This window comes from Zonotrichia albicollis, chromosome 1 (genome assembly GCF_047830755.1).
Source record: "Zonotrichia albicollis isolate bZonAlb1 chromosome 1, bZonAlb1.hap1, whole genome shotgun sequence".
In the NCBI taxonomy this organism is placed as follows: Eukaryota; Metazoa; Chordata; class Aves; order Passeriformes; family Passerellidae; genus Zonotrichia; species Zonotrichia albicollis.
Window position 1 is genome coordinate 37,233,844 of NC_133819.1, and position 25,427 is coordinate 37,259,270.

Here is a 25,427-nt window from a genome sequence, read left to right on the forward strand (position 1 = left end):
TGACGTGGCGGCGGCGGAAGTGCGTGTTGTGTGTGTGTGAGTGTGTTTTGGTCGGGGCAGAGGCGGCGGCGGAAGTCGGCGGCGGGGCTGGGTGAGGCACGGCTGCGCCCCCGCCCCTCGCCCCCACCGAGGAGCCGCCTCCCCTCTTACCCCTCCTCCGCCCACCCTGCCCCGGCGCGCCCGCCAGCCCCGACCGACGGACGGACGGACAGCGCTGCGCCGCCGCCCCGGCTCCCCCACCCCGGCCAGGTGAGGAGATGGTGGCGGCGCGGGGGGGTCCCGGCGGCGGCGGGACGCGCCTTGTCCGCGCTCCTGGCGGCGGCCGCTCCCCCGGCGCCGCGGGAGCGTCGTGCCGCGGCACGGGCGGCCGAGGTGGGCAGCCCGGCGTGCGGGGAGGGGACGCTGCTCTCTCCTTTCCCGGCTCAAAATGGCGCCCCCGGTTTTCCCACTTCCCCTTATTCCTGTGCCTGGAAGGGAGCCGCGGGGGAGGGGAGGTGGCGGCGGGGGTTGGAGGGGCTGGGCCCGGGAGAGCGGGGATCCTCCCCTGCGTGCGGGCGCTCCTGCGGAGAGGTATCGCTGCCCAGGGCCGGCCGGGAGGGCTGTGCCCCGCGAGGTGCTTGTGAGATATGGAAGGGGCGGCTGGGTGATGGGTCCCTCGCTTTCCCTTTCGCTTGCGTCTGGAAGAAGCACAGTGAACTAGGTGGGAAGTAAAATGCTCCCGACAATGCGTCGCCATCGGGGGGATCGCGACAGGCCTAGTGTGCTGGATATCTTCTGCTTCGCACGGAATTGGAACTAGACGCAAAGCTGGGGTAGGGTAGAGGAACAAACCTAAGCTTTTTGTGTTTTAGAGGAGAGCTGAATTGCACAAGAACTATCAAAATCCTCCAGACAGGGCCATGAAAGGCTGTTCTCTCAGCATTTTTAATGATTTTTTTTTCTACCTTAGCACCTTTTTCAGAGCTTGGGGATGGCATTGAGAGGCTAAACAGCTATTTAAGCGGCAGAAATTAATCAGTTTCTTTCATGTAACGTTCAGGCGAAGTAAAATTCATGGATTTTTAAAAATTTTTTCCAGTTTTATAGTGTCTCTTCAGAGTTACAGTCATGCTTACCTACGGATGGCATGTAGGTATTGTTCTTCTATAATGGGAAACTTAGAAAAGGTAGATGTTGGCTGAAGTGAGGTGGCTAGAGACAATGGTATTGTAGTCATCACTTACATTTCCTGTTTGATAAACCAGTTTATCTGAAAGCAATTGGTACCATTCATATTCGGATGAGCTTATTAGATGGCTGTTACCTTTAATTGTAGGGCTATGGTTTTTTTGCAGCAACTGTGTTGATTCACTTGTTTAACTTACAGTCTCATTATGTTTCAATACGGCTTACATATGATGATCATTTTGCTGGTTATCTCTGTCACTGTCTTGAACACTGCAGTAAGGTGCCACACTAATTCTGATGAACCTGGAAGGAAAATTGAGTTAGTAGGAGTGGCTAATATATAAGCCTTTGTGGTTACTGCCTTTTAAAACGTTCAAGAAAGTCCAGTATCAAGAAATTTCAAGTAGATAATAGTTGCAGCCTTAGCATTGTATGCTTTGTGTCCGTTGATGCAGCATACAAAAGTTTATTAGTAAGAAACAGTGTTGTTTGCTCTGAGATATAAAAGTGGTGGAATGTTCCAGTTTTAAATTTATCGTGAATTTTTTTGTGTAGCCTTTCTATTTGATAATACACTTAATCACATTAATTGTAGGAACAGTGCTCACTGTCTTAATCTCTTCAGTAGGCTGGCTTTTGTCACCAGTGTTACTTTGATACTTCTGTATTAGCTGTATTGTAGTTGAAAATAGTCCAGTGCTTATGCTTACATGACTGAATTATGCCATTAAATTGAGAGTTTGTAGGTATTGGCTGGGGCTGTTTTGGTATTTTGTACACAGACTCGGGCATAATAAGATTTGTGTTGGATCTGTTAAAATACTTTGGACCCTTTAATAAATAAAACTCAAGACTGTCCAACAGCATACAAATTTCTCTTCTGGAGAAACAGCATCCAGTAAATTAGTTGGTGGGATGTCCTGGAGTACTTGGCTAATAATATACTCCAGGCTTTGTGTTCTGGCATTTCAGCATGGATCTGCTGTGACATGAGGGAAATATTCAGAAGAGTGCAAGTTCCTACTTAGCAGAGTGACATGTATTTGTACTGCCCAAGACTGCAAAGTGGAGTTTTTATGTTAAACTCGACAAAAGTAAGAAAATGTCCCTCATTTCCATCCATCTCAAAAAAAATTTTAGTATTTTCTTAACAGATTTTTATATTAGTAGGTCACTTCTGTAACTCCCATATGTATCAGTTTAAGAGCTTGTTTCAAGTCAAGCAGTTGAGTACTTGCCTTCGTGTAGCGAATGAAAATGTCTTACCCAGGTTTTCTTTCTTTACATATTCCAAACTTATTGATTACATTGCATACAAATTGGAAGAGGAGCAGAAAGGGAGCCATATCAGTGGATTTTTTTTCCCCAGGAAATTTTTCCCAGATCTGGGTTTGCAGTGTATGTGTAGGGTATTGAGTGTACTATTCCTCCTGGGTTCTCCAGGTTTGTATTTTACTGATGAATTAAGAAATAGAAGAATGAATGTGACCTGAGACTTGGAGTGTGCACGGGGAACTGTAGCATTGAAATCTACTTCTGAGTCTTGGTGAGGCACTGTGTGCTCAGCTCACAGATGTGAAAAGACCAGGCCAAAACCATTCTGCAGTGGCTGTGTCAAGCTGCAGTGCTGCTTCTCTTCACATCAAGCAGGTACTTCTCTTGTTTTTTTGTGTAAGTGTGCTGCCATTGGTAACATCTGAAACCTCAAAAGATTATGATTTCCATATACACTGATAGAAGGTGTTAGCGACTTTTTTAGTATGTCACAATCATCTGGATGTGCTCTATCAGGTTTTCAGTCTTGCATTTTCTTTTATCCTGAGCTGTTGAAAAGTGGGTGGTATGACTAGTAGGATTCATTATTAATTTATTAGGTGTATTGATGTGACTGTTGAATGAATGAGGTTTGCAGTATGTTTCTTAGATGGCCTTCCTGTCAGGTCCTGTGGTCTGCTATCAGCTTGAGAGCTGGTTGTCTTTGTACATGATGTCTGACTGTCTAGAATGATTTCAGAGGAGGGATGCTGTAAGAATGTAAACTTTGAAGGTCTCTGATAACTACAGCTTCTGTAGCTTGGACATCTATAAAAATAAAACTAGATATTCTTCTTGACAACCTGTGTTGGCTTTGTAGTTTTGAAGTAGTTTTGCCAGGGGTAGTAGTTACTGTTTCATGAGTGGTAAAAATCTGAAATAACTACCAGCCATAAATGCTCAGGTGAAATTGATAAATATTATGCAAGTTAAATGTTCTTTTTTCATACCTCATTTTGCTCTCTGTGTGGGAAACAACTAGCAAAAATATCAGTCATAGGGAGTAACCTGTGCAGTGACTTGATTTCCTCACTGTGTGTCATCTAGAAGTCACTTGCTCCCAGGAGTACCAAGTCACACAGTCGTTGGATGCTGTCCTTATGTTTTTATGAATGCTGCAGTCTGGAAGAATATGGGACATATTAAGATTAAAGGATTTTAAATTATTTCATGGTTGTCCAAACACACTGGAATGCTACAGCAAACAGATGGGGTTTTTTCCCGTTTTAAAACAAAAATAACTTAATTGTCTTCATTATTTTTCCAGAGGAAAAGATAAACAAATGGCTGACAGTATTCTGAACCACCTATATTTTGGTTATGCCTTGCTGCATTCTCTATTGTAGTACAATTAGGGAGAGATTAACTGTTGTCACTGATCCATTTTTATCCAAATCACTCCACAACTTCTGAAGCATATTTCCACAGCTTGGAGGGGGGAAGAGTCTTGCCTGAGAGCCAACACTCTACTAGTGCAAAATCGTTTTATGGTGTAAGGATGAAAGGTCTGATATTTTTAAAATAACTGGATCCATTCCCATATTCTGAAATACTACCAAAATTAGTTTAATGAATAAGAGTTTTAGTATAGAATTAATGTGGTAGTTAATACAAACGATGGTAAGATTTGCAGGGGCTTTTTTGCTTCATTCTTTCACTGTGGAATACTTTCACATGTTTCCAAGAATATACAGCTAAAAGGTAATACTTGATAGATTATGCTGCACAACTGAAATTTTTAAAATATGTATTTTTTAGTGTAATAGTGAAATGGAACACCAGCTCAGGACAGAATGCCAAGTTGTTATATTCTACCTCAAAGAAAGGCAATTATTTTGAGAGAGATGAGAAAAGGAGAAACATGAACAAATAAGTGTCTCTAAGATGCTGAAAATATTTTTTAAAACCTGTGTTCTGGATACAATTGGAAATAAAGTACCTGTTTTTCAGCTGTTACGTTTTTCTGTAAATAATGCTAAGATTTTTGTTCTCATTTATTCCATGAATATTAGCTTGTAAGGGAGTGTCTTACTGAAGCTTAGGGTTCTGCTAGACTGCTGAAACACTTTCCAGGAAAGAAGGTTCTTCAGGACTTGTGTTGAGCGAAGGGGAGAGTCAGGAAGGAGAAGGGAGGCTTGGCATCTGAGCTAGGCCTGTAGCAAAATTGGAATGCTCAAGTGCCTGATCTGTGTTTGAAACAGGAAGGTGGTTAAAGAATACTGTTTGGTTTGAAATGTAGTTGCTTTATCACAAGGAATGAAGAACAGGAAGTAATTTGAAAGTATTATGTTTCCTTACTTTTTTGCAATATATGAATTTATGGCATTTTTTGCATTAGGAGCACATACTCCAACCTTACTCACATCCTAGATGTTAAAAAAGCTGTATTCCTGCAAAGTGTGCTTAATTCAAATAAATTATCAGCTGGAGCAGGACAAAATTATGAGCTAATTTTGAGAGTCTTTTGTTTTGCATCTACTGTTAAGTGTATAAAAGCATAAGTATTAGGGTCAGAAGTGGTACCAGCAGAGTCTAAAGTCTTTCCTTTCTATATGAATAAGTACTGTGGGTGGGGTTAATTTAAGCAGCTGGAAAGAAGAGTAAGCAGACTAAGCAATACGCTGTTCATACTTGTCCTTACCAAAATCTCTGTTGTTTATACTGATCTAGGACACGTGTAACTATTGGAAATAGAAATTTATCATTGTACAGTAGTTATCTGGTAGTTTGTGCAAAGTGGCCTGGAATTCTTACTGGTCAGTTGGTTTTCATATGGAAGGCTTCACTTTTGCTTCTCAGTACAGTTGTTAATTAGGGAGGATATTAATGGTTTGCGTGTGAAGATCTGTACTTTTATGTAAGGAAATTGTGTTTGATAGGTGGGATAGAAGTGAATTGATGAGCTACACTTGCTAAGAAGCTGCTGTGGTGTTTGAGTTTTCCCAAATCGCTCAGTTTTTTAGCATCCTTGAGCAGTGCTGACTTTGGAATATTGGTTAGCAGTAGTATAATTATGAAAAGTTATTCCTGCTTGTCATTTGTTATTTTACTGACAATTTGCAAGTCTAAACCTGTTGTGTTATACATCAGTCCTGATTTGTTAAGAAGTAACAGGAGACTGAGGTCTTGCAAAAAGCAGCATAATTGGATTTTAATGTGCTAATTTGAAGCTTTGATGGGAAGACTAGGTGTTGAAGAAGATAACTGGTTCATGTGTCATAAATTCTGGCTATAGTTGACAACTTAGAAATGATGGTACCTGTAGTCTGGACTGCTGAATTTGGTAAATACTAGGTGAAGTTATACATAATAAATTGCATTAGTGAATGAGACTTGTCTTACTTGGTTTGTAAATCTAATGCACCCACTGTCTTTTCACAAAATAGGTTGTTACTGGCAGAAGAACCAGGATTCAGATCTCAGTGGAACTTGCTTTCAAAGGCTGTTGAAACAAAGGACTGCTTTCTAATTTGGACATGGCTAATCGAGGAGCGACAAGGCCCAACGGGCCAAATGCTGGAAATAAAATTTGCCAATTTAAACTAGTACTTTTAGGAGAGTCTGCAGTTGGCAAGTCAAGTTTGGTGCTTCGTTTTGTAAAAGGACAGTTTCATGAATTTCAAGAAAGTACAATTGGAGGTGAGAAAATTACCCTGTTAATTGCTTTCATGTTATGTGTTTATATTGTCCTTGCCCTTGAAAGCCTTAAATGTAATGGCACTTCTGGAGTGATCCTTGACAGCAAGGCTCAAACCTGTGTCAGTAATTGAGAACTATGACTTTGAGTTAAACATAAAGATCCTTTTCAAATGGAGGTAGTAAAGGTGTCTTGAACTGCATAGTTTTGAAACCTGGGCTAAATGTTACATTTTGTTTGTAAGTGGGTGTGTGGCTCTTTTAATTGTGCTGCGTGCTTAATGCATAAAATAACTGCTTAGTAAGTATTATGAGCTTAGTTTCTATGAAAAAAACCCAAGCATTGCATCTTCCATAAAGCTTGTATTTGTCACTTAGGCATTCTGACTTTGATTTTGGAGAACTTGCTACATTTTTAGATATATTTTTGTGTTAGCAATCACAGAATTTATTGTGCTGTTTGTCCATTTTGTGACTTCAAACAAAGCAGGTGCTGGCTACCAGAATTTTTAAAAAATCTGTTTAGCTTTAAACAGCTTTTATCACACTCTTTCTCTTGGCAGATTTCTTAAGTTATATTGTGTTTTGGAGTTAATTGTGCTTTGAGCTGTATTCCTCCTTGGATAGATTTAAATGTATCCTAAAACTACCTAACAACATACAGACTTTACAAAGTTTGGATTTGGTGAATTGATAATTACTCTCCAGTAGTTGCTGTTGCAGCTTGCATGAGTCAGCCTGTTCCATTGTAATATTTATGTGAAGGCCTTTCAGTGGTCTGTATGTGTCTTCACACACCAACAGTTGTTGAAATGTAAAAACGCTGGAAAGCTTACAAAATAAATGCAAGCTGAATTTCATTGCGTTCTTCTTTTGCCCTATTTCTAGCTGTTACATGTGTTTATTTTTTCTATCTGTCAGCATAAATAGACAACCACATATTTTCTGCTTTAGCAATCTTGCTAGTGCACACTTTTGGCTTAGTGCATTTTATCGTGGCTTGAGGATAGGTGTTGGTATGAAAGTTTCTGTATGCTCTGATAAACAGCTGTGTGGTAATACAGAGAACTTTCTCAAAGATGTGTTGTGAATTAACTTTCCAATGTCACCAAGGTCTTTAGTTTAGAAATACAGTTAAAATTTAAGTAAAATTCGTTGTTCCATTTCAATGATCTCAAAATTCATTTAACCTCTGTTTAGTTTTTTCTTGTTTTAGTGTTTGGAATAGCCCAAACCCTGTTACACTGATCAAAATCTAAGCAAAGGTTAAACAAGAGCCTAAGTTCAAGTTCAGATATATAAAGTTTAGTGTGATCTGTGTTAACTTGTGCTTCTTCTATATCAAATAGAAACAAGGAAATGCTATATAATACAGCTGAGAGCTATTACATGCAGCAATGTTGGGATTCAGAAAAGTTTTCTATAGAGAAAGCTGTCTAACTCCGTGGCTTGTAGTTGCCTAAGGCATAATTTTCTTTGTATACAAAGAGAGGCTTATGTGCATTGTGAATCTGGATAAAAACATCTGAAAGGCGTTGCAGTGAAAGGCAGACATGTTGGATGGTGGTGGTGTGGTTTTGCCACTTCAGACTAGTGTAGCAAGGCCTGTTAGTTGCTTAAGACAAAAGTATGGCTGTTAAAGAAGATAGACTTTCAGATAATTAACAGATGATTAATTGTCAATTTACTATGGCCTTGGCAAGGTCGAAGAAAGTTATCTTTTTTGCAGAAATTAACTGTTATTTTAAAGTGGTTGAAATGTTACTTTTGACAAAAACAAGAGGATTACAAAAAATAAACCTCTTGTTTAATTCTCTTTTCAAGTACATACCTTCATTTATGCAGTGTAGGTATTTTTTTTTTTTTTTGTTAAGAGAATAAAGTCTGTGAGAACTTGAAAATCAGCTTGCTTAACATCTTGTCTCTGCCTTGGAGAAATATAATACTGAGCTGGTTCTGGGGAGAAAACACTTATTTTAGTGCAGGATGCATAGTGTTTTTCCACTCTGTTTTGGTTCTGGGCTGCTTAGGGAGCTGCCAAGTGGAGCCTGTTCTACCAGTGTTCAGATATGTAGCATTTGGAGAGATTTATGTTGATTTAACATTGGAACATCAAAGCTTTTACCTTCTCCAGCCTGCCTGCTCATCTGTGATGGATGCTAATACCCCTGAAGCAGGAGCACCTGACCACTTAAGGAGTCAGCTTCTGGTCACGGTTTAACCCCAGCCAGCAGCTAAGTACCATGCAGCTGCTGCTTACAGCTGAGACAGGGACACTTCTGTATGCTAGTTACAATATCCTTTACAGAGCAAGAGTGGCTTCATTTTGGTTTCTGTAATGAGATGTGTTGAAGGTTGGAGCAGTTTTGGAATGATTCATACACTCTCAGAGTATGTAGGACAGGATGCAATCCCAGGTATGCAAGTGTTAGGGATCAGTGTCTCTTCATCCATTTGATTTAAATTGATCACAGTCCATCAGTGTGCCTAGTGATCAGAACTCCTGCTTCAGCTAAATAGTGGGCTTTCTGTAGTTTAGTTTTCAATGTGGATTTCTGTGGGCACTCACCTCCATACTTCTGATTGTACCTTAATGTGAATGGAAAAATTTTACTAGTAGTAACTGTTTGAAGACTTGGAATGAGTTAGTATTTTCTCTAACTGGAAGACCATTATTTATGGTAATGCATTCAGCTGTAGTAGCAATGGCTGCAAGTTTTCCTTAAACTACAGGCTGTTGGAATTGTGCTGAAATTAATTCTTGAGATCACTTGCTAAGTCAAAAATACAGCTGCTTTGAGAACAGGAACTTTAAAGAAGTGCCTCTTTCTTCCAGACCTGTTAGCTAAGGCAAAGTTGTTAGGAGCTGAAAAATCACAGTTTTAAGATGCAAATCAAGTAATACAAATATGTAGAATTGAAAATATCTGAACTTTAGGATTATAGCATGATGAGATGCTGTTATTGGTACTCTAGTATCCATCCTGCTTCAACAGACCATATCTAGAAGCTTTTAGAGAAGGCTTATGGTTACTCAGTTTCACTATAATGAAAAAGGAATTTTTTTCCAATTTTTGCTTTCTTATGTCTAACTTGAGGAAAGTCCAGTTGTTTAAATAACTCCTCTGTGTTGATCAGAGTCAGACTGTCAGCATTTTGTTTGAAGAGATAGTAAATAATGATTGCATCAAACCTGTTGTGTTTTAATAGTAGGCTATAAATATTTTGCATCTCTGTGAGCATAACTATATATGAATATAGAGATACAAGCAAACTTCTGGTTTCAGCACCTCTGTCTTTTTTGTAGCTGCTTTTCTAACCCAGACTGTATGTCTGGATGATACAACGGTAAAATTTGAAATTTGGGATACAGCTGGGCAAGAGCGGTACCACAGTTTAGCACCCATGTACTACAGAGGAGCACAAGCAGCTATAGTGGTATACGACATCACAAACGAGGTAAGTGCTGGAGCAGGGATGCACAAGGGGGATTGGGGAGTTACCAGTTTGGCATTGATCTTTATGTTTTTTTTTCTCACTGGCTTATGTAAATCAGTTCATCATTTTGTAGAATCATAGAATGGTTTGGATGGGAAGAAGCCTTTAAAGGTTGTCTAGTCCGACACTCCTGCCATGGGCAGGGATGCCTTCTGCTGGACCAGATTGCTCATTTCATACTGCACTATGTAATGTCAATTTGTGTCTAAACTTTTCTGGCTAAAAGACTGTTTCTAGAGTTGGGGTTTTGTTTGCTGTTATTTTTTTGGTTTTGGGGATTTTTTTGTTGTTGCGTTTTGGTTTGTTTGTTTGTTTTGGGGTGGTTTTTTTGTTAAAAAGAGGGAAAAGAAGATGAGAAATCCTCTTATAAAAATGTTTCTAACCCCCCCTTAAATCAGTTCACGGAGTTTGAGCTTTTACTCTCATCACATTGCTGGTGGCACCTTTATTTCTGATAATGCAGCCATTATTTTAATATAGTATTTTTGCACATTTTGATTAAGGATTGGAAAGGTAGCACAAGCTATTGAGACCAAAACCAAAGGTTATTAGATTTCTTTTTATTTGAACTTGGATGAGATAAGCTTCACTAGTTTCTGATAAAATTAGACTTAAAATCCAAGTCTCTCAAAAAAACCACAGAAATTATGTAACATAATGAACAGTCCTCAGTAACTAAAAAGTAATTTTGAGGCCTTCTCAATGTAGCTGTTCATACACTTGAATCTTCCAGAGAAACTGAATTTCCTGTTTTCTCTCTTAACCACTTATTTCTTTACTCTGTCTGCACAAAGTTCTTCCTACCTATTTACTTCAGGATTATCCCAACTAAGCACAGTTGAGAGCTAAGGTAGGAATGTTTCATTTTAAAAGCTCAATTGGCAATTTGGAGTGTGCCTTTGGACTAAGGTAGCAGCCTTACATTGGCATTTTGTGCTTGAAGTGTAGATAACAGAGATGGGGATAATAGGTGAGTAAAAAAGGATGATAAAACTCAGTTGCATCATTTATAATCATTAACAGGAATCCTTTGCCAGAGCGAAAAATTGGGTCAAAGAACTTCAGCGACAAGCAAGTCCTAACATTGTAATAGCTTTAGCAGGAAACAAAGCTGATCTAGCTAACAAAAGAGCTGTGGATTTCCAGGTATGTACATAATTTTGTTCATAGAAATTGCATTTTGTTTGAACAGATAGTAAATAAACCTACGGGGAGCTTATATGCATAGCCTAGCTAGTTATTATGGAGGTCATGCTGTTAAATATAAATGTCAACTGAGACTAATTAAATTATACATGCTACCAAAAAACCTATTTCTGTACAAGTAATATGGAGGAATAGGCTTTTTGGAATAATTAATTTGACTTTGAGGAATAATTAATTTATTTGCTTATCTTTAAGGCTAATTGAGTATCTGTTCTTTGATGTGACCTCTTTCTTTCTCCTACCCAAAATTACCAGTAACTAGAGTTTCAGTGGATGAGATAGGAGTAACTTCTGTCTGGCTTGTCAGACGGAGAATTTTGATTATCGTGTGATACAAAGCTGATTGATGTGCCTAACTTGCTTAGGCTGTACTGTTGAAGCAGTGTTGAAATTTTAATTGAGTTTTTCCTGGCATTTCTTTTGGTTTAGTGATTACAGCTGTGCTCTCACTGGTGTATTTTATCTTCTAGAAAGTTTAATCAAGCCATCAGAAAATAGCCTTTAAACTGAATTAAACTAACAGCAGGTAGTTTTGGTCCATTCACGATTGACTGAATTTGAATTAAGATAGTATTTATTAGTCAGTAATTGATGGTTTTTAATCTGTGTTTGGGGTCACTGTTTGAGATACAGCTGCGTATAGTAATGAATCCTTTTGTAATAGAGAGTTGAATTAAAAGGTTAGCAGTGGTTTAGGTGTTTTTCTGCCAGCTTTTTAATTTTATACTTCTGTGACAGTTGACAGGCGGCTTTGGTGTTTTTTGAAAAATTGTGGTATTTAGCAAAAATTTCATACATGACTGCAGTCAATAAGGTAATCACATTTAACTAACAAAGTAGACCTTCCTGTACTATTTCTTGAACAATTACAGTCTTAATGTTTTTCAAATGTTAGGGGGTTTGCTACTGTGTATTTGTGGGCTCCTTGTGGGCTTGACAGGCCTTTCTCATTGTAAATCAAATATTAGATTTCTAAGTATTTGTTAATGTGTTGTTTCAGATAGAATTACATAGATCTTAGCAGGTGTCATTTAATTATAGAGTCGTCGATTATTCTTATGATCATCAAAGGTGTTCTGTAGTTCAGCTTTTTCATGGATTTCTTATTGAATGCAAAGGCAGTTACATAATCATAAGAAGCTGCAGATTCTCAGCTGAACTGACTAATAAGCAATGGCAGAAATAATATGGTTCTTAAGAGCAGTGTATCAGATTAAAATTCATACTGAAAAGGGAGGTAACATGGCAAATTACTGATTACTGCTTATTTGCTGTAATTGTGAATTTATATCAGGATAATAAAACTGTTCTGATCCATCTGCCTCCGTGGTTCAAAGATTCAAGATATTTCACAGGCTCCCTTTTTCCAGGGTAGTAATGGACTTGCTGACATTTGATGGCACTTTTGAAGCTTATTTGTTCTTACTATCAGAGCTAATGTTCTGCATCTCTTTCATAAATATTTTCATTTATGATTTATATTTTTCTGAGATTTTTCCACCTGGATATTTTTAAGATTAGTAGGGATCTTTAAGATTCCACTTATAATTGTTTAACTGATTGGTGAAATTGTAACTTCTCCATAACTGGTGTATAAATTTGTGAGATGAGTGTTTCCACAAACTGTCTTTCTTTCAAAATGATGTAGAGATTGTTTTTTTGTAGCAGTTAAAAGTACAGTGTGTAGTGATTGTCTGAGTTTACTTCATAAGAAAAAAATAGAAATGTATTCTTATTTTAACTTTCAGGAAGCACAGGCTTATGCAGATGACAACAGCCTATTGTTCATGGAGACGTCTGCCAAGACATCTATGAACGTAAATGAAATATTCATGGCAATTGGTGAGTTTATGAACAAAACGAGAACTTTAAAGAGAATGGTTTTCATGAGATTCAGACCATGGCAATCTTCCTAACCTAAGATCTTTGTTTTTCATGTGAATTATTTTTGGTATTGAAGTGTTCTTACTCCCTTTCATTTGTTTAATTTTATTTAAGCATCTATCTGAAATCCAAAAGCTGTGCCAAAGATGGCAATGTGTGCTTAAATTCAGTGTCCAAGTCATAAGTATAGGACCCTGCATGTGAAAAGTAAATCTACTCATATATTTTTAATTTAACATAATCGTAGGGATTTCTGTAAAGATGCTAGCGTGTAGTGGTAAGTATAAACCAAGAACTTTTGTGTTCCATTGATACCCAAAATTGTATTTAAGTGTTAATAGACTCATGAAAGTGGAGGAAAAAGAACTCATTTTTAGGCTGGCCACTAATCTATTTAGTAGTTGTCTTAATTATAGTAGATGCTTTGATAGTGAGTAGTAGTAATGTATAGCATCAAATAACCTCACTCAATCTGTTTTGTCTGTTGCACCTCTCTAACCTGCTTTTTGTGAAAAAACATCATTGATGTTAGAGTTAAATGTTTTTAAAAAGGTCTTGATCTTCTGCTTTCCAAGCCAGGAGAGCAGGAGGTAGTTTTTGGTGTCTTTCAAACTTCCAGCAGATGCAAATTAAATTATCAACATAGCAACACTTTATAATAAGTACATGCTTCATATTAACTGTAAATAATTGAAAAGGGGGATAGACACAGACACTTAACTGTCAGACAGGTAAGTATATTTTTGTCATAAATGTTCAAGATAAGCATGCATTTAATGATACAGAAATGCTCAACTGTACTATTCGGGTGAAATGTCAAGATTATGTTTAATAGTGCAGGTTGCTTCCTGTTCAAAAAAATCCCCAACATCTGATTTTTTAAAAAATTTGATATATCAACAATAATTCTTGTCTCCATATTTTAATGAAGTCTGTAAAGTAAATTTGAGGGAAAAAATGCCCAGTTAGTAACTGTGTGTTTTGTCTGCAATGTTTTTTGGCCATGTGAAAATTTTACATCAGTGGGGTGAAATTCAGCTTTGTTAGTGCATCAGAACAAGATCTGTGCAGTAATAGACTCTGAATGGAAATTCTGATGACGTTATGAGTATTGCATGTAATTTGGAATGGCCTGCAAAATATAGATGCAATTTTCAGGACCATGTATAAATATGATCTTAAAGCTGAGAGAAAATTAAAAATGAGAATGTTGAAAGAATTGTTGGATGCAAGCTGCAGCTGCTTCTAAATTGACTGCTTCAGCACTCATTCAGAACTCCCAGTTAAAAAAATCCCAATGCTAATTCAGTTCTAGATACAGTTCTAGAATCCAAAACATTGCTCTGAAGACATTTTTCTATTGGTGCATTGACCCTTTTTACTGGCTCAGCAGCTTAGTACCAGGTGGATTCTTGGGTTTTACCACAGAACTGTAGAACAGTCCAAGTTGGAGGAGATATCAGAGGATCCCTGTGGCCCACCCTTTTGCCCAGCACCCTGAGGTTATCTGGCACCACAACATGTTGATGTCTGCTCTGTGGGTTTTTTTTGGCTTGGTTTCATTCAGTTTAGAAAAAGTTCTTTTAAAAACTGATAGAAGTAATTACTTTGGAGTGAAACCATTCAGCCAAACTATAGAACAAGGGTGGTTGTTGGGCCCTGGTAAGATAGGCCCATGGAATTCCTTTTGTGTAGAACTTAGCGATTTTCTGATGGAGAGAAATCCAGGAGAAGCTACTGCTCAGAAGGGCGACAGCTTTCACCCTTATTTTTTGTGTTAAGACTGAGGGACCTTGGAGCTACAAGGGCAACAAAGAAATTACCAGTCAATTGACTGATAAGAACTGGAGATAAAAGACAGCTTGAGGAAAAAACCAGGAGTGGCTTGATGTGGTGTTGAGGGCCATTTTATATGTTGTCTGCAAACACTTACTTGGCTGAATATCTGGGAACTGTTTGACCCATTTCTGTCTGTGTTTTGTGCCTTTTCAATGTTTCTGTATCTTTTTGCACTAACATCCTGATCTTAAAGCCTGTTCTGTGTGGGTGGATTCCCACTAGAGCTGTCATTTACTGGCATAGCACACCTGTGCAGATACATTTTACTGCTCAGGTTCCCAATGCCATTTCACTCCTGGAAATCATAAAGTAGCTAATCATTAAGAAGTGTCTTCACTTCTTTTATTACCAGTGCACCAAATCAAATCAGATTATACAATGAGTACACTGATATGCCTATAATATGTTGTTCTTTTTACTCAGGTGATTTAATCTTAGTAAAATCTCAGGTTTAACTCTTACTTCCTGTTCACCTTACAGCAAAAAAATTGCCCAAGAATGAACCACAGAATGCAGGAGCCAGCTCTGCCAGAGGAAGAGGAGTAGACCTTACTGAACCCACACAACCACCCAAGAGTCAATGTTGTAGTAACTAAAAGATCAATTGCTTTAAACTGTTCTGAATATTCTTCTGCTTCCTAACTGTTAATAACCATGGAATTGGAGTGCTTAACCTGGTCCAGTACAGCTTCCAAACAGCGAAGAGACTTACAATAATAGTCAAGTTCATGATACAGAGTTTTCTTTTCACCTAAAATTTTAACATGCATGTATCCACCACTGGCTGTAATGTTTCAGCAGTAGAGGAGAGATGGAGGCGGAATAAACTTCCTTCAGTTGAAAGGTTTTAAAAATCAGTTGTTATTATTAGAGGTGTAGAAGAACTACTTTCTGTGGACCTAATTGGCCAGTTCCTGTAGCCTCAATACTGATCACTGTTATAATAAATAGAATTGGGTCTTTTCATAATTCTCAATTGTGCTTTAAAACCTCCTTAGAAACAGGGTCTAAAAATTACTTAAACTTATTTGCAGTATTGATGCAACCAGTTGTTTCTGCAGGTATCCATTGTTTAGTTATACATTCCATAGGTTAATAATTTTATTACAAATAATACTTGCATTAACAATTTTAAGAATCCTATGCTTGCCAGAAAGTGGAGTTTTAGTTGGTACACTGTATGTAAATTATATCAACCCAGTTAGTTATCTTAATGAATTAGTGATGAATCAAGTCTAACTTCATTTCTAATCTGTTCAGAGGGTACAGACCAGTAAATTCAACTCTACAACTTAGGATATGGGTTTTTTTGTCCTCTACAAACTGTAAGAGCTCTTCAAGTAAAACCACAACAAACTTGGTGTCTGTGACTTCTTTCTTGTTTCTGATCATTGCTGGCCATTACAGTTTGTTTTTCCCCTAAGGAAAAAAAAATAGTGCACTAACGATTATGTACATCCAACTTGATTTTAAATTTGAATATTAATGTACTGTAAATAGGTACTCTGCATTGTAGTCTACATTTGTTTAATACTTTCTGTAATATTTAAGAGTTGCTTAAAGGTATACAGAATGTACAGTTACTTAAAGCTAACTTTTTTCCTCTCTAATCAAAGGGGGTTCTGAGTTCTTCCTTTATGGCTAGAACAGTAATAAATGATGCTCCTGTATCTGTAACATAAGTACTGCTGTCTGTCAGTAATGAACTTCGCAACTTTGTTTTCCAAAGTACATTTTATTTTGATCAGTCCAGTATATTGCACTAATTCTTTTAGTTATTTTCATTATATGAAATCTACAAAGTGTGTCAGAAGAGATGAATTAGTCTATTTAAATGTTGAACTGATAGAAACTTACTTGTGCAGATTTTAAATTTGCAGTAATCTGGGTTTAGCAAGAAAAATGACAGTTCACCAGTGTTTAGTTTTATATTGAGGTGCTCAGGTTTGAATAAAGTGGTTTAAAAAAATTTTGATTACTGGTTCTTATTCAGAGTTTCAGGAGGTTTTACTGCATTTGTACAGTTCCAGACAAGATGTCTGATTCACTGTATGGGTCAGCATTTAAGATGCTTACAATAAATTCATGGCACAGCTAAATATAAGCTCGTCCTATATATATTGTGGCACTCCAGTTATCCTGTGATAAATCTTTAAATGTTGAGGTAATTGGGTATCTTATCGCATCCATTTAGAAGTATGATCAAAATAGTAATATCGTCTCTTGAACCTGCAGCTAATGCAGTCTTTGCCAGTTGTTCACAAGGTGACTTGTTGCATTGCAGTGTCTCTGAGCTGACTCTGTCTCCTCTGCAGCTTGTGATTTGCAATTGATTTGGTACATTTTTGTGTCTTTTTCAAACTGTGGTGGTGGTTTAGAACCCAGTGGTGATACAGTCTTTTGCAGTTCTTGACCAACATCACCTGCAGTTTGTCACCAAATGAATTGGAGTCCATTTTTTCCTGCCAGCTGTGTATTTGAGTCAGAATTAGATGGCATGGTTTTGTCTATTTTGAGGGCATTTTCGTTGCTTTAGACCTTGATGCCAGCACATTCTCTTGCAGCTGTTTATAGCTGTGACTTGGACCTATTGCACAGAAAGTGTTGGTTTCTTCTTGTTCTGAAGTCTCACTGTGGATGAAAACTTGGATAAAATTTTCTGTCATCAAATTGAGTTCTTCAGAGTCACCTTGTGTTTAGAATTGGAGCAGTGTATCTCTGTTCTTTGAATTTACTTCATTGTTACTAAAAAGAGACAGTTCTGGATTAGGTTGATTTTTGTGGTCGTTGGTTTCCTTATTAAGAATTCAATTTTTGCTATGCCTGTAATTCTTCCTGGAACATTTTCACTGATTTTGTTTCAGGTTGCCTTTTGAGTCACTCTGAAAAATACTTTGGTTGGAATAAAATAGCTGTATTCTATCTTGCAGATGATTAATAGTGTTTTGAGTCAGTTAAGTTGTCTCCAGTGAGGGATACTAGATACTGAGACACGGTGTCCTCTTTTGTTGAACAGCATTCATGCATTCTCAAGTAATGAGTGGATGTTAAGAGTTGGTGCAAGTACTTTAGGTAATCCAGAACCCCTCAAACCCATTAGAAGTCAAAATAAGAAACTGGCAAGTAACATTGATAGGGACAGATGCAGTATGAAGTACAGATATAACACATGTTCTTTTTACTGGAGCTCTGTGATGTCCAAGAGCCCTTGTAGTTCTCAGGTATCCCTCTACAAATCTGGTTTATTAGTGCTGATGTTTCCACCATTCTGAAGTGTTTTCTCTCACATTGGAAGTGCTGTGCTCTTGAAAGACCTGACTTCATTTTTACGTAAGACTGCACATACATCATCTGAAGTTTAAATAGTATTTATAGCACTCTGGGTGTTTTAAAGATACTGCTGTTACAGTATCAGCCTTTTGTTAAGGACTGGGAAGAAACCTGAGATCATAGTTAATAATCTACTTCACATGCAACAATATGTCCATCATTGAATCTGTTTCTGGTTTTACAGCAAAGTTGTCTGTGGATTTTCCCTTTCCATTCTTTAGAAGACTGTTCTGGAATCTTCATCTCTTTGACTGCGAATAAACTCTTATGAGGAGATTTAGGTGACATTTCATTCAGCTTAAAGTGCAGTCTAATATGAAAAATATGCACTCTAGTTTAAAAGCCAGTCAACATGCAACTTCTCTGTTTTTCTTAAATACTTTTTCTCCTATGAGAACATGTGCTTTCAAGTGTCTGAGCTCAGCAAGAAGTTTCAGCTCAGACTGTTTCTGGCAGCCTACAAATTCTAGTACTTGAAAATACTTTGGACATGATGTAGGGTTTACTGTTTACTTACAGGATGCCTTAAATCTCTTGGTTGAGGCACCCAAGGGAGCAAGAATTCTTAGTCATTGTGGGAAGTTGAGAACTAATTTCTTGGCTTTAGTAGGAAGAGGTATTTTCCCTGTCCCTCAACGTTTCTAAAATCTGAGAATTAAAAGTGTTAGTAATTGCAGCACTGCAGGAGGCTGGTCATGTCAGATTTGAATGCAGAGCATAAAGAAAGGAGCTCTGAACCAAAGTGCTGTGTTGTTTGAGATCCTCTGTGGCTGCCCTGGGAGACCATTTCTTGTGTTAGGGGAGGTGTTCAGTTCCCTCCAATGTGTTGGCATAAGGGCAAAAGCAATGCCAGGCAGAAGGAACTTCCTTGGGATGTGGTGACTTTCTAGGCATGAAGCTGGCTGCAGTGTGTTCATTTATATTGTATTTTTAATATCATCTGGCTAGACTGGGGCCCAGACCTCTGAAAAGGGTGTATGAGTAGGCATTGCTTACACAGTAGTTGTTTCTTGGGCAGCACTGGCATCATCGAGTGTAGGAGACAGCTGTGTGTAGTCTGTGAAGGCAGATTTCTTCTGCCTTAAATTAGAAAGTGATTCAAAATACCAAACTGAAGGATGCACCTTTTTAATTACTTATAAATTTTAGATGCCTTAAGTTTTGCTCTGTATGTTTCCTTGTGCTTGTTTCCCCCTTCTTCCTCTGATTTCCATGGAGAGCTAGAAGAATATGTAAAATATCCTTTAAACCCTTGGAGCAAGACCACCAACTGTAAGCCTGACCAAGGCCATAATATGACCCCTGTGGAACAATCTGACTGCGAGAAAGAGTAAAATCCAGTCCCTTTTGGATGCAAGTCTCTCTTGTCTGCAAACCAGAGACAGGGCAAAAGAATCAACAAAACTTAGCTGACCTGTCAATGTGGGACTAAATGAAGAAGATAGCCCATGTTACCAGCTCCTGCTCCTTGTATCTGACCATCCTCCTTAGTGGCTTACCTGGAGCTGAAGAAACATGTCTGTACTTCTGTAAGAATGCACTCCTTGGGGAAAAATGAAAGTTCATGTTGTGTGAATGCTTTCCTTTGATGTGGTACATTTGGTGGAAAATTAATTGTATTAGATTAAATAAACGTGTATTTAGCAGTGATTCAGAAATGTGGACTTGAATCATAAAAGATCTAAAGTACCTCTGATGAACTTCAAACCTTAACTTGTTAATAGAGCTTGAATTTTTGTTATCCTTAATTGCAGTCCGCATGAAACCCTCTCTGTAAGGAATGGATGAGGCAGGTAACCAGACCCAGAAGTAATTTTGGTAAAGAATTCACCCAGCCTCAGTTCTTGCCTTAATCAGTCTCTTTGAAATAAAATGTATTTCCAATAAGGTGGAAACAAATTCCTCTGAAAACACTGAAGCTTTTTTTGTGAGTTAATGCTGTATTCCAGTAAAGGTGTGACTGCATTTCCTGTAAGAACAGCTGAGCTAGTGCTGAACTACCTGTTTTGATACCTGTACCAGTCAAGGTCACATAGCTGCAGAAAGCTTATTTGAAGTAAAGTACAGCTGTAGCAGCAAGCGTTGAAGAATGGAGGTGATGAGATATACCACAGTTACCTAGAGCAGTGTCAGTGCATGATAAAGTTGGTTTACAGTGTTTACAGGCTGGCAGATGACTGCAAGTTGTTGTTAAGGAAAAGTATTTTTTTTCAATATCTGGAATTGTTTTTTTCAAATGTAGAATTTTTTTTTTTTTGTCTTGACCACAATGAAGTCTCTCAAATGGTTCTCCCTTTTTCTACTGATATTTGACCCTCTTCATTAATTTTGGTGAAATTCCATAGGAGAAATATAAAGAAGTCTTACAAGTTGTGTGAATGCACACATCACAGAAGAAAGAGTGCCTCCGATGTCAGCTGCAGTGTCAGGCCACTCCTTACTAATGCCAGGGAGAGTAAGAGAGAAGTGGTGCAGAGGGCATGTGCTTCAGGCATGAGGCTGGAAGAGAATGTAGCTGCAGACACAAATCCATTTGGAACTCTTCACTCACCTGCTTTTTTTATACACATTGGTGGTTTTTTTTACCCACTCTGCTTGTGCACTTCTTTGTGGGAAAACAAGTATCTTGCTTGTAATCTCACAGCTGTTTTACCTACAGGAAAGTGGTTAACTGGTAACAAAAATCACCCGGTGGGAAGATACATTGACTGGGGTTGCCAGTCTGCAAAAGCTTTTGTAATGTCCCTTGTAGCAGGGGTGGGTGAAGAATCCTTAGGAATGTATCATTGTTTCTGATTGTAATAAATAACTGATTATTCACTAAAGAAAAGCAAGGTTCTACTTCATAAGGAAACAGGTCTGAATAGTTCTTTCATAGGAGTAAAATACAACAGATTTCTATTTCAGAAAGTAATAATTCAGATTATTCCTTCAAATCATGTTTTCAATTTGCTGGTAGCAAAATGTGGTGACACTTAGTCCAATGAAACAGATTAATTTAACTAATATCTTGAGCATGTTTCATTGACACAAGGACTTTGACACATCAAAAATCAGAAGCCTGTCCTAAAGTGATGACACTTTAAACCTCTTGATTTAAAAAAAAAAAAAAACAACCAAAACCATACTATTCTTACAGAGGTCACTTGTATATTATGGAATGTTTCCTATCTCTGTCTTTTACATTAGTAAATTGAATTAAATGCTTTAATTCAAATATTGTGCTCAGGCTACTTATCTAATAAGCTGAATACTATGGTCTGATAGCAGTATCAGTTCTGAGGGAATTTATCCTGTATCCTTCACATTGTCAAGCTAAAGGAATTGCTGCTTTTTATCTCCATATACCAACTGCCAACAAATCTACAAATCTCTAGATTAATTTAGGCTTGCTTTTTTTTTTTTTTTTGTTTTTTTTACTTAATTGGATGATGGGGAAAAAAAATCCTGGTATGGAATATACTTACCTGTAATAGCAACATGCAGTAGCCCAGCAGCACCTTTGGCTGTCCTGGCTAATGGGCTGTGTGTGTTGTTTTCAGGATGTTTTCTTTGGTGCCATCCATCTCTTCTCTAGGAATTCTTTTTCCCGCTGAACCACCACTCCAGTGAACTTTGGAAACCTCATTCCTTCCCAGCTGTAAAAATCTGCATTCTCCAAAAGGACTTAGCATACACTTTCACAATAGATTGGTCTTGTTGGTCTCCTCATTGCTTGGTTCTTCTCTTTTTTCCTGTAATCTGCCTTGATTAGTCTGGCAAAAAATTCTAGAATTTGCTCTTTGTCATTTTTATTTTTGTGGGAGGAATCTATGTGAGAAAGCTGTTCAAGAAATAGAAGTGGAAGCTTTGCTACAATTGTTTCTGTAGCTGTCACACCGTGACAACCATCATGAATCTTCAGAAAGCATGTACCTGACCTACTTTCATGGTTGTCCAGCGCAATAAACCTGTCTTCCATGTCTCTCTGCCATGTGGAATTTTTATCTTAGCAAATCAGTAATGCTTTTATTAAAGAATCATTTACTTTCTTAGAAGCACCGGGATTGTTGATATTGGCAAGATCACAAAATGGTGTGGGAGTGGGATTATCCACAAGGAATTCAAGTGAGTAATGAACCTTCTGCCTATGTATCTCAGAGAATTCAGTGGTGTAGAATTTTGGGTACTGCAAGGACCTGACTCCAGTCAGCACCAGCTTCTCTGCCTGTCCTCCAGCCAGAGCTTGTGGCCTCCCCCTGCCCCTGCACCTCCAGTTCTTCCACTGCAGCTCCTTGCTCCAGCCTCCCCCATCAGCTCAGTCTGTCTCACGTCACTGTGCACCCCCAGTGCTGTTCCAGGCCTGGCACCTGATGCTGCAGAGCCAAGGGTCAGAGCTGGAGAGCCTCCGAGCAAGGTGTTTCCTGATGGAGCCCTGGTGGCACAGAGGGACCTGTCTGAATTCACTACCTGCGCATTGGCATGGCTCTACCTGGCATGGGCAAACTGGTGCTGCTTTCTACATATTGTAACTTGCTCTGGTTTGGGCAAATTGACAAGAATGAAAAGAAGCACTGCTGATGCCATTTCAGCCAAATTGCCAAGTGGTAGTTTAAAACCTGACCGTCTTGGAGCTTCTCTAGGAAAAAAAAAACCTTTTGGCTTAATACATTCAAAACAAAATATTTTCCAAATCCCATTCTCAGGAACAGCTAAGCCATTTTACCTAAATTTTTTTCCCAAGTGATTTCTGCTTCAGGCTTGGAAAATTTCATATGAACTGCTGCTTGCATAACATCCTCTCCCCCTAAACCAGCACGTGATGTGCATGCATAGACACCATAACACAAAATCCTGACACCATGTGAGCAGCTAAGCTTGCCAGCCTATGCCTCATGTATCTACTAAGTATGAAAACACAGTGTTTATATTCAAGTTGATTATGGTTTTTTTTTTTAGTATCTAGCATTTATGGATGAGAAAAATCAGACAAAAATGCATGTGCGGTTGTATTCTCTGAGATTTCTGTTTCAGTTAATCTTTGTTAATTGCTGATAATTCATCACCAGGGCAAGGGAAGGTAGTTTAGCAGCAGTAGTACCCCACAGGCACATTACAAGAGCAGCCTTTGGGAATTTCATTCTACTTCAACATCATTCCTTTGCTGGGACTCTCTCTTTGCATTCCATACAGTCACACCTGAATAAACTATTTTGCACCTGCTTCTTCCTGCAGGATTTCAGCTAGGAAGTACTTTTAGTACTTTTTTTTTTTTTTTTTTTTGGTCTTACTACTTCTCTCCATCACCGGTGTATTATAGGGGTTTCTGCAGTTTGTGTTTCAATGTGTGCCTCTTTTCTGTCATGGCAGTTAGATAAAATGTTAAAGTCAAAGCCCTAACCTCCTCCAGCTGAAATTAATCCTAATACATCTTAATGAATCAAGTGCCTCTGATCAGCTGAGGTAGATCAGTTACAACATATCTTCTGCAAAGGCTGATATTAAGCAGAGCCACTTAAAAACCCCTTATGACAGTTTAGATAGCTTATCCTTTCAGAGGTGGCTTGCAGCTGGCTACAACTCTCAATCTGCTGTAGGATCAGTTTATAGGAAAGTCTCTCTCTACAAGGGGTGAACATCAGACTCCCCTGAAGATGCTGCACCTCTCCAGCAGGGAAAGGTAAGGAGGTGCATGGGTAAAGCTGCTTGTGCAGATCCCTTTTCCTTTATTCTGCATAATTTGAATTTGAGACAGAGATGTCACAAGACTTTTCAGTGCTTTCATTACAATGATGCATTCAAGCCTGAGAAAAATTAGGACTAATGTATGCAAAACACCTCGTAAGCTATTTTTTGTCAGTCTTTTAAATAGTAACCCATTTTATGTGTATATAAAAGCCCCTTGGATTAGAGACAGGAAATTGATAACTTTCAGCAAAATGTTAGTTTTATCTCAGCAAACTGAATTCTTAACACTCACATACATTTTACATGGGTTTGTGTCACCACAAGTGGCTGTAAGTGCTAAGAAATCACATTTTCAAAGCACCAAAACAGTCCCAGTTAATTACAATGTGTAAATAATCAGGAGAATATTAATATTATTAATAATAATTCATGTAGCAGGATAGACTGTAACACTTTAGTTGCAATAACTTTGCTTATAATTATTAAAAGGGCAGTCCTGATGTTAATTTTTTATGCTATGCATAAATTGCTTATGTTAATAGCTAAAAACCTTTTAAAATATTAAAAATAAACTTTTGCTTTGCTGATCTCTAATAAAGTAAAAAGATTAGTCTGTATGTCCTTCTCTCCTTGTATTTCTCTCATCAGGAACAAATACAGACTGGGAGGTTTTTTTGCTGTCAGGTTAAAGGATAACAGTGAGATACTGACAGAACAATACACCAAGCTAAGGCACTGCCAGCCTCACAGTGAAAGATAAAATTCAGCTTTCTAGCTCACTGCAGTTTCCCTGTGCCTATTTAGGGAACCAAAACCCAACACAGTTTAATGTTCTGAGATGAAAATAGAAGCAGATAAAAAGAAATTAGATGTAGAAGAATGGGGAGTGAACCACAGCTTGAGATTATGCATGTTTTCAAGAGCAAAAAAATTGTATTTACTGTGTGTCATAACAAAGAGCTTCCTGGTCAGAGCTTAGTCTGCCATAGACTGACCTGTCTAAAAGGGACAGAATGATGCAGAGCATGAGGTTCATATGGCAGATGATACCATTGTCTCAGTAAATCTCATATTTTCGGAAAACCTTTCTAGCTATGACACTTGGAGCTGCTTGCTGTTAATAAGGTAAGGCAAGATTATTTTCCGTTTCTGCAGTTTGGCACTACAACCATCATTTTTTTAATTACCAAAGATGGAAGATGTTCCAGAGCTTTAAGGATGGAAGATCTGAATTGTATCTGAACAGCCTAGTCCCAAATGCAGTTATCTCCCTTTGATACATGTTGTTCCTATCTCCACCCAGAGAGAGCTTCTTCCTCACTTCCCTTTGACACAGTCAGAACTTAGCTTGCACAATCTCCAGGCCTGAACTCCTTCCTCTCTTAGGTTTGGGGGTTTTATTATTTGCTACATACTTGTGGTCTTAGAAGATGGTGACTGTCGTTGCTGCTGAAACCAATGCTGGAAAGATGCCTGCCTGTGGGTGATGAGGCAGAGAAGGACTGTGGGATGTAAAATGGAGGTCATGGTCTCCCTGAGTTTCTCATCAAAATATTATCAACTAGTACATACAAACAAATTCTTGCTGAATGAGCACCAGCTTCCTTGCCTGTCTTTTCCTGCTTCCCTAATGTACCTATTTACTTATTGCTCATGTCTCAGGTTGTGCTTCCCTCTCAGTCCTCTCCTTCCCATGTGCCTGTGACACCAGGACATGGCTTCATTGCATGTCACCTTCAGCACAGTTCCTGCAGCAGCACCTCCTCTGGAAAACAGTGGATGCATCACACTCGCATGCAGCAACCATGACAGAGACTCAGAGTGGCCAGGACTGTCCCTGAACTGCAGGGTGCCCGATGCCACCAGCATGAGTCAAGGAGCCACGC

General features: G+C 38.4%; 3 protein-coding genes across 6 annotated transcripts in view; 1 reads left to right on the forward strand and 2 right to left on the reverse strand.

Moving 5' to 3' along the window:
* EFHB (EF-hand domain family member B) overlaps nt 1-25,427 on the reverse strand; it is a 56,045-nt gene that overhangs the window by 27,027 nt on the left and 3,591 nt on the right. The window contains exon 2 of one of the 4 annotated variants that reach the window (XM_074538320.1): nt 1,365-1,470. The exons of 1 other annotated variant lie outside the window; for it this stretch is intronic. The gene's annotated coding sequence lies outside the window, so the exon portion shown is untranslated. Of the gene's footprint in view, nt 1-1,115; nt 1,471-25,427 lie in introns of all 4 variants that reach the window. 2 more of the 4 variants (XM_074538317.1, XM_074538312.1) reach the window with 2 other exon arrangements.
* Nucleotides 58-25,068, reverse strand: PP2D1 (protein phosphatase 2C like domain containing 1). Its single transcript, XM_074536141.1, is given in 8 exon segments — nt 58-16,806; nt 16,809-16,974; nt 17,616-17,782; nt 17,785-17,812; nt 21,399-21,525; nt 21,527-21,556; nt 21,558-22,158; nt 24,957-25,068. Coding segments are annotated over 8 exon segments (1,341 nt in total). The 3' UTR covers nt 58-16,696.
* On the forward strand, nt 5,958-15,905 carry RAB5A (RAB5A, member RAS oncogene family). Its single transcript, XM_005480928.4, has 5 exons — nt 5,958-6,120; nt 9,425-9,576; nt 10,639-10,761; nt 12,570-12,663; nt 15,025-15,905. The coding sequence occupies exons 1-5, from the start codon at nt 5,958-5,960 to the stop codon at nt 15,138-15,140; spliced, it is 648 nt and encodes a 215-aa protein (XP_005480985.1). The 3' UTR covers nt 15,141-15,905.

Excerpts from the sequence above, each read along its gene's own strand:
- RAB5A (XM_005480928.4), top strand. The coding sequence starts at position 5,958 with ATGGCTAATCGAGGAGCGACAAGGCCCAACGGGCCAAATGCTGGAAAT. Across the intron at positions 9,577-10,638 it reads TATACGACATCACAAACGAG|GAATCCTTTGCCAGAGCGAA; the intron begins GTAAGTGCTGGA and ends AATCATTAACAG. Across the intron at positions 12,664-15,024 it reads TGAAATATTCATGGCAATTG|CAAAAAAATTGCCCAAGAAT; the intron begins GTGAGTTTATGA and ends TTCACCTTACAG.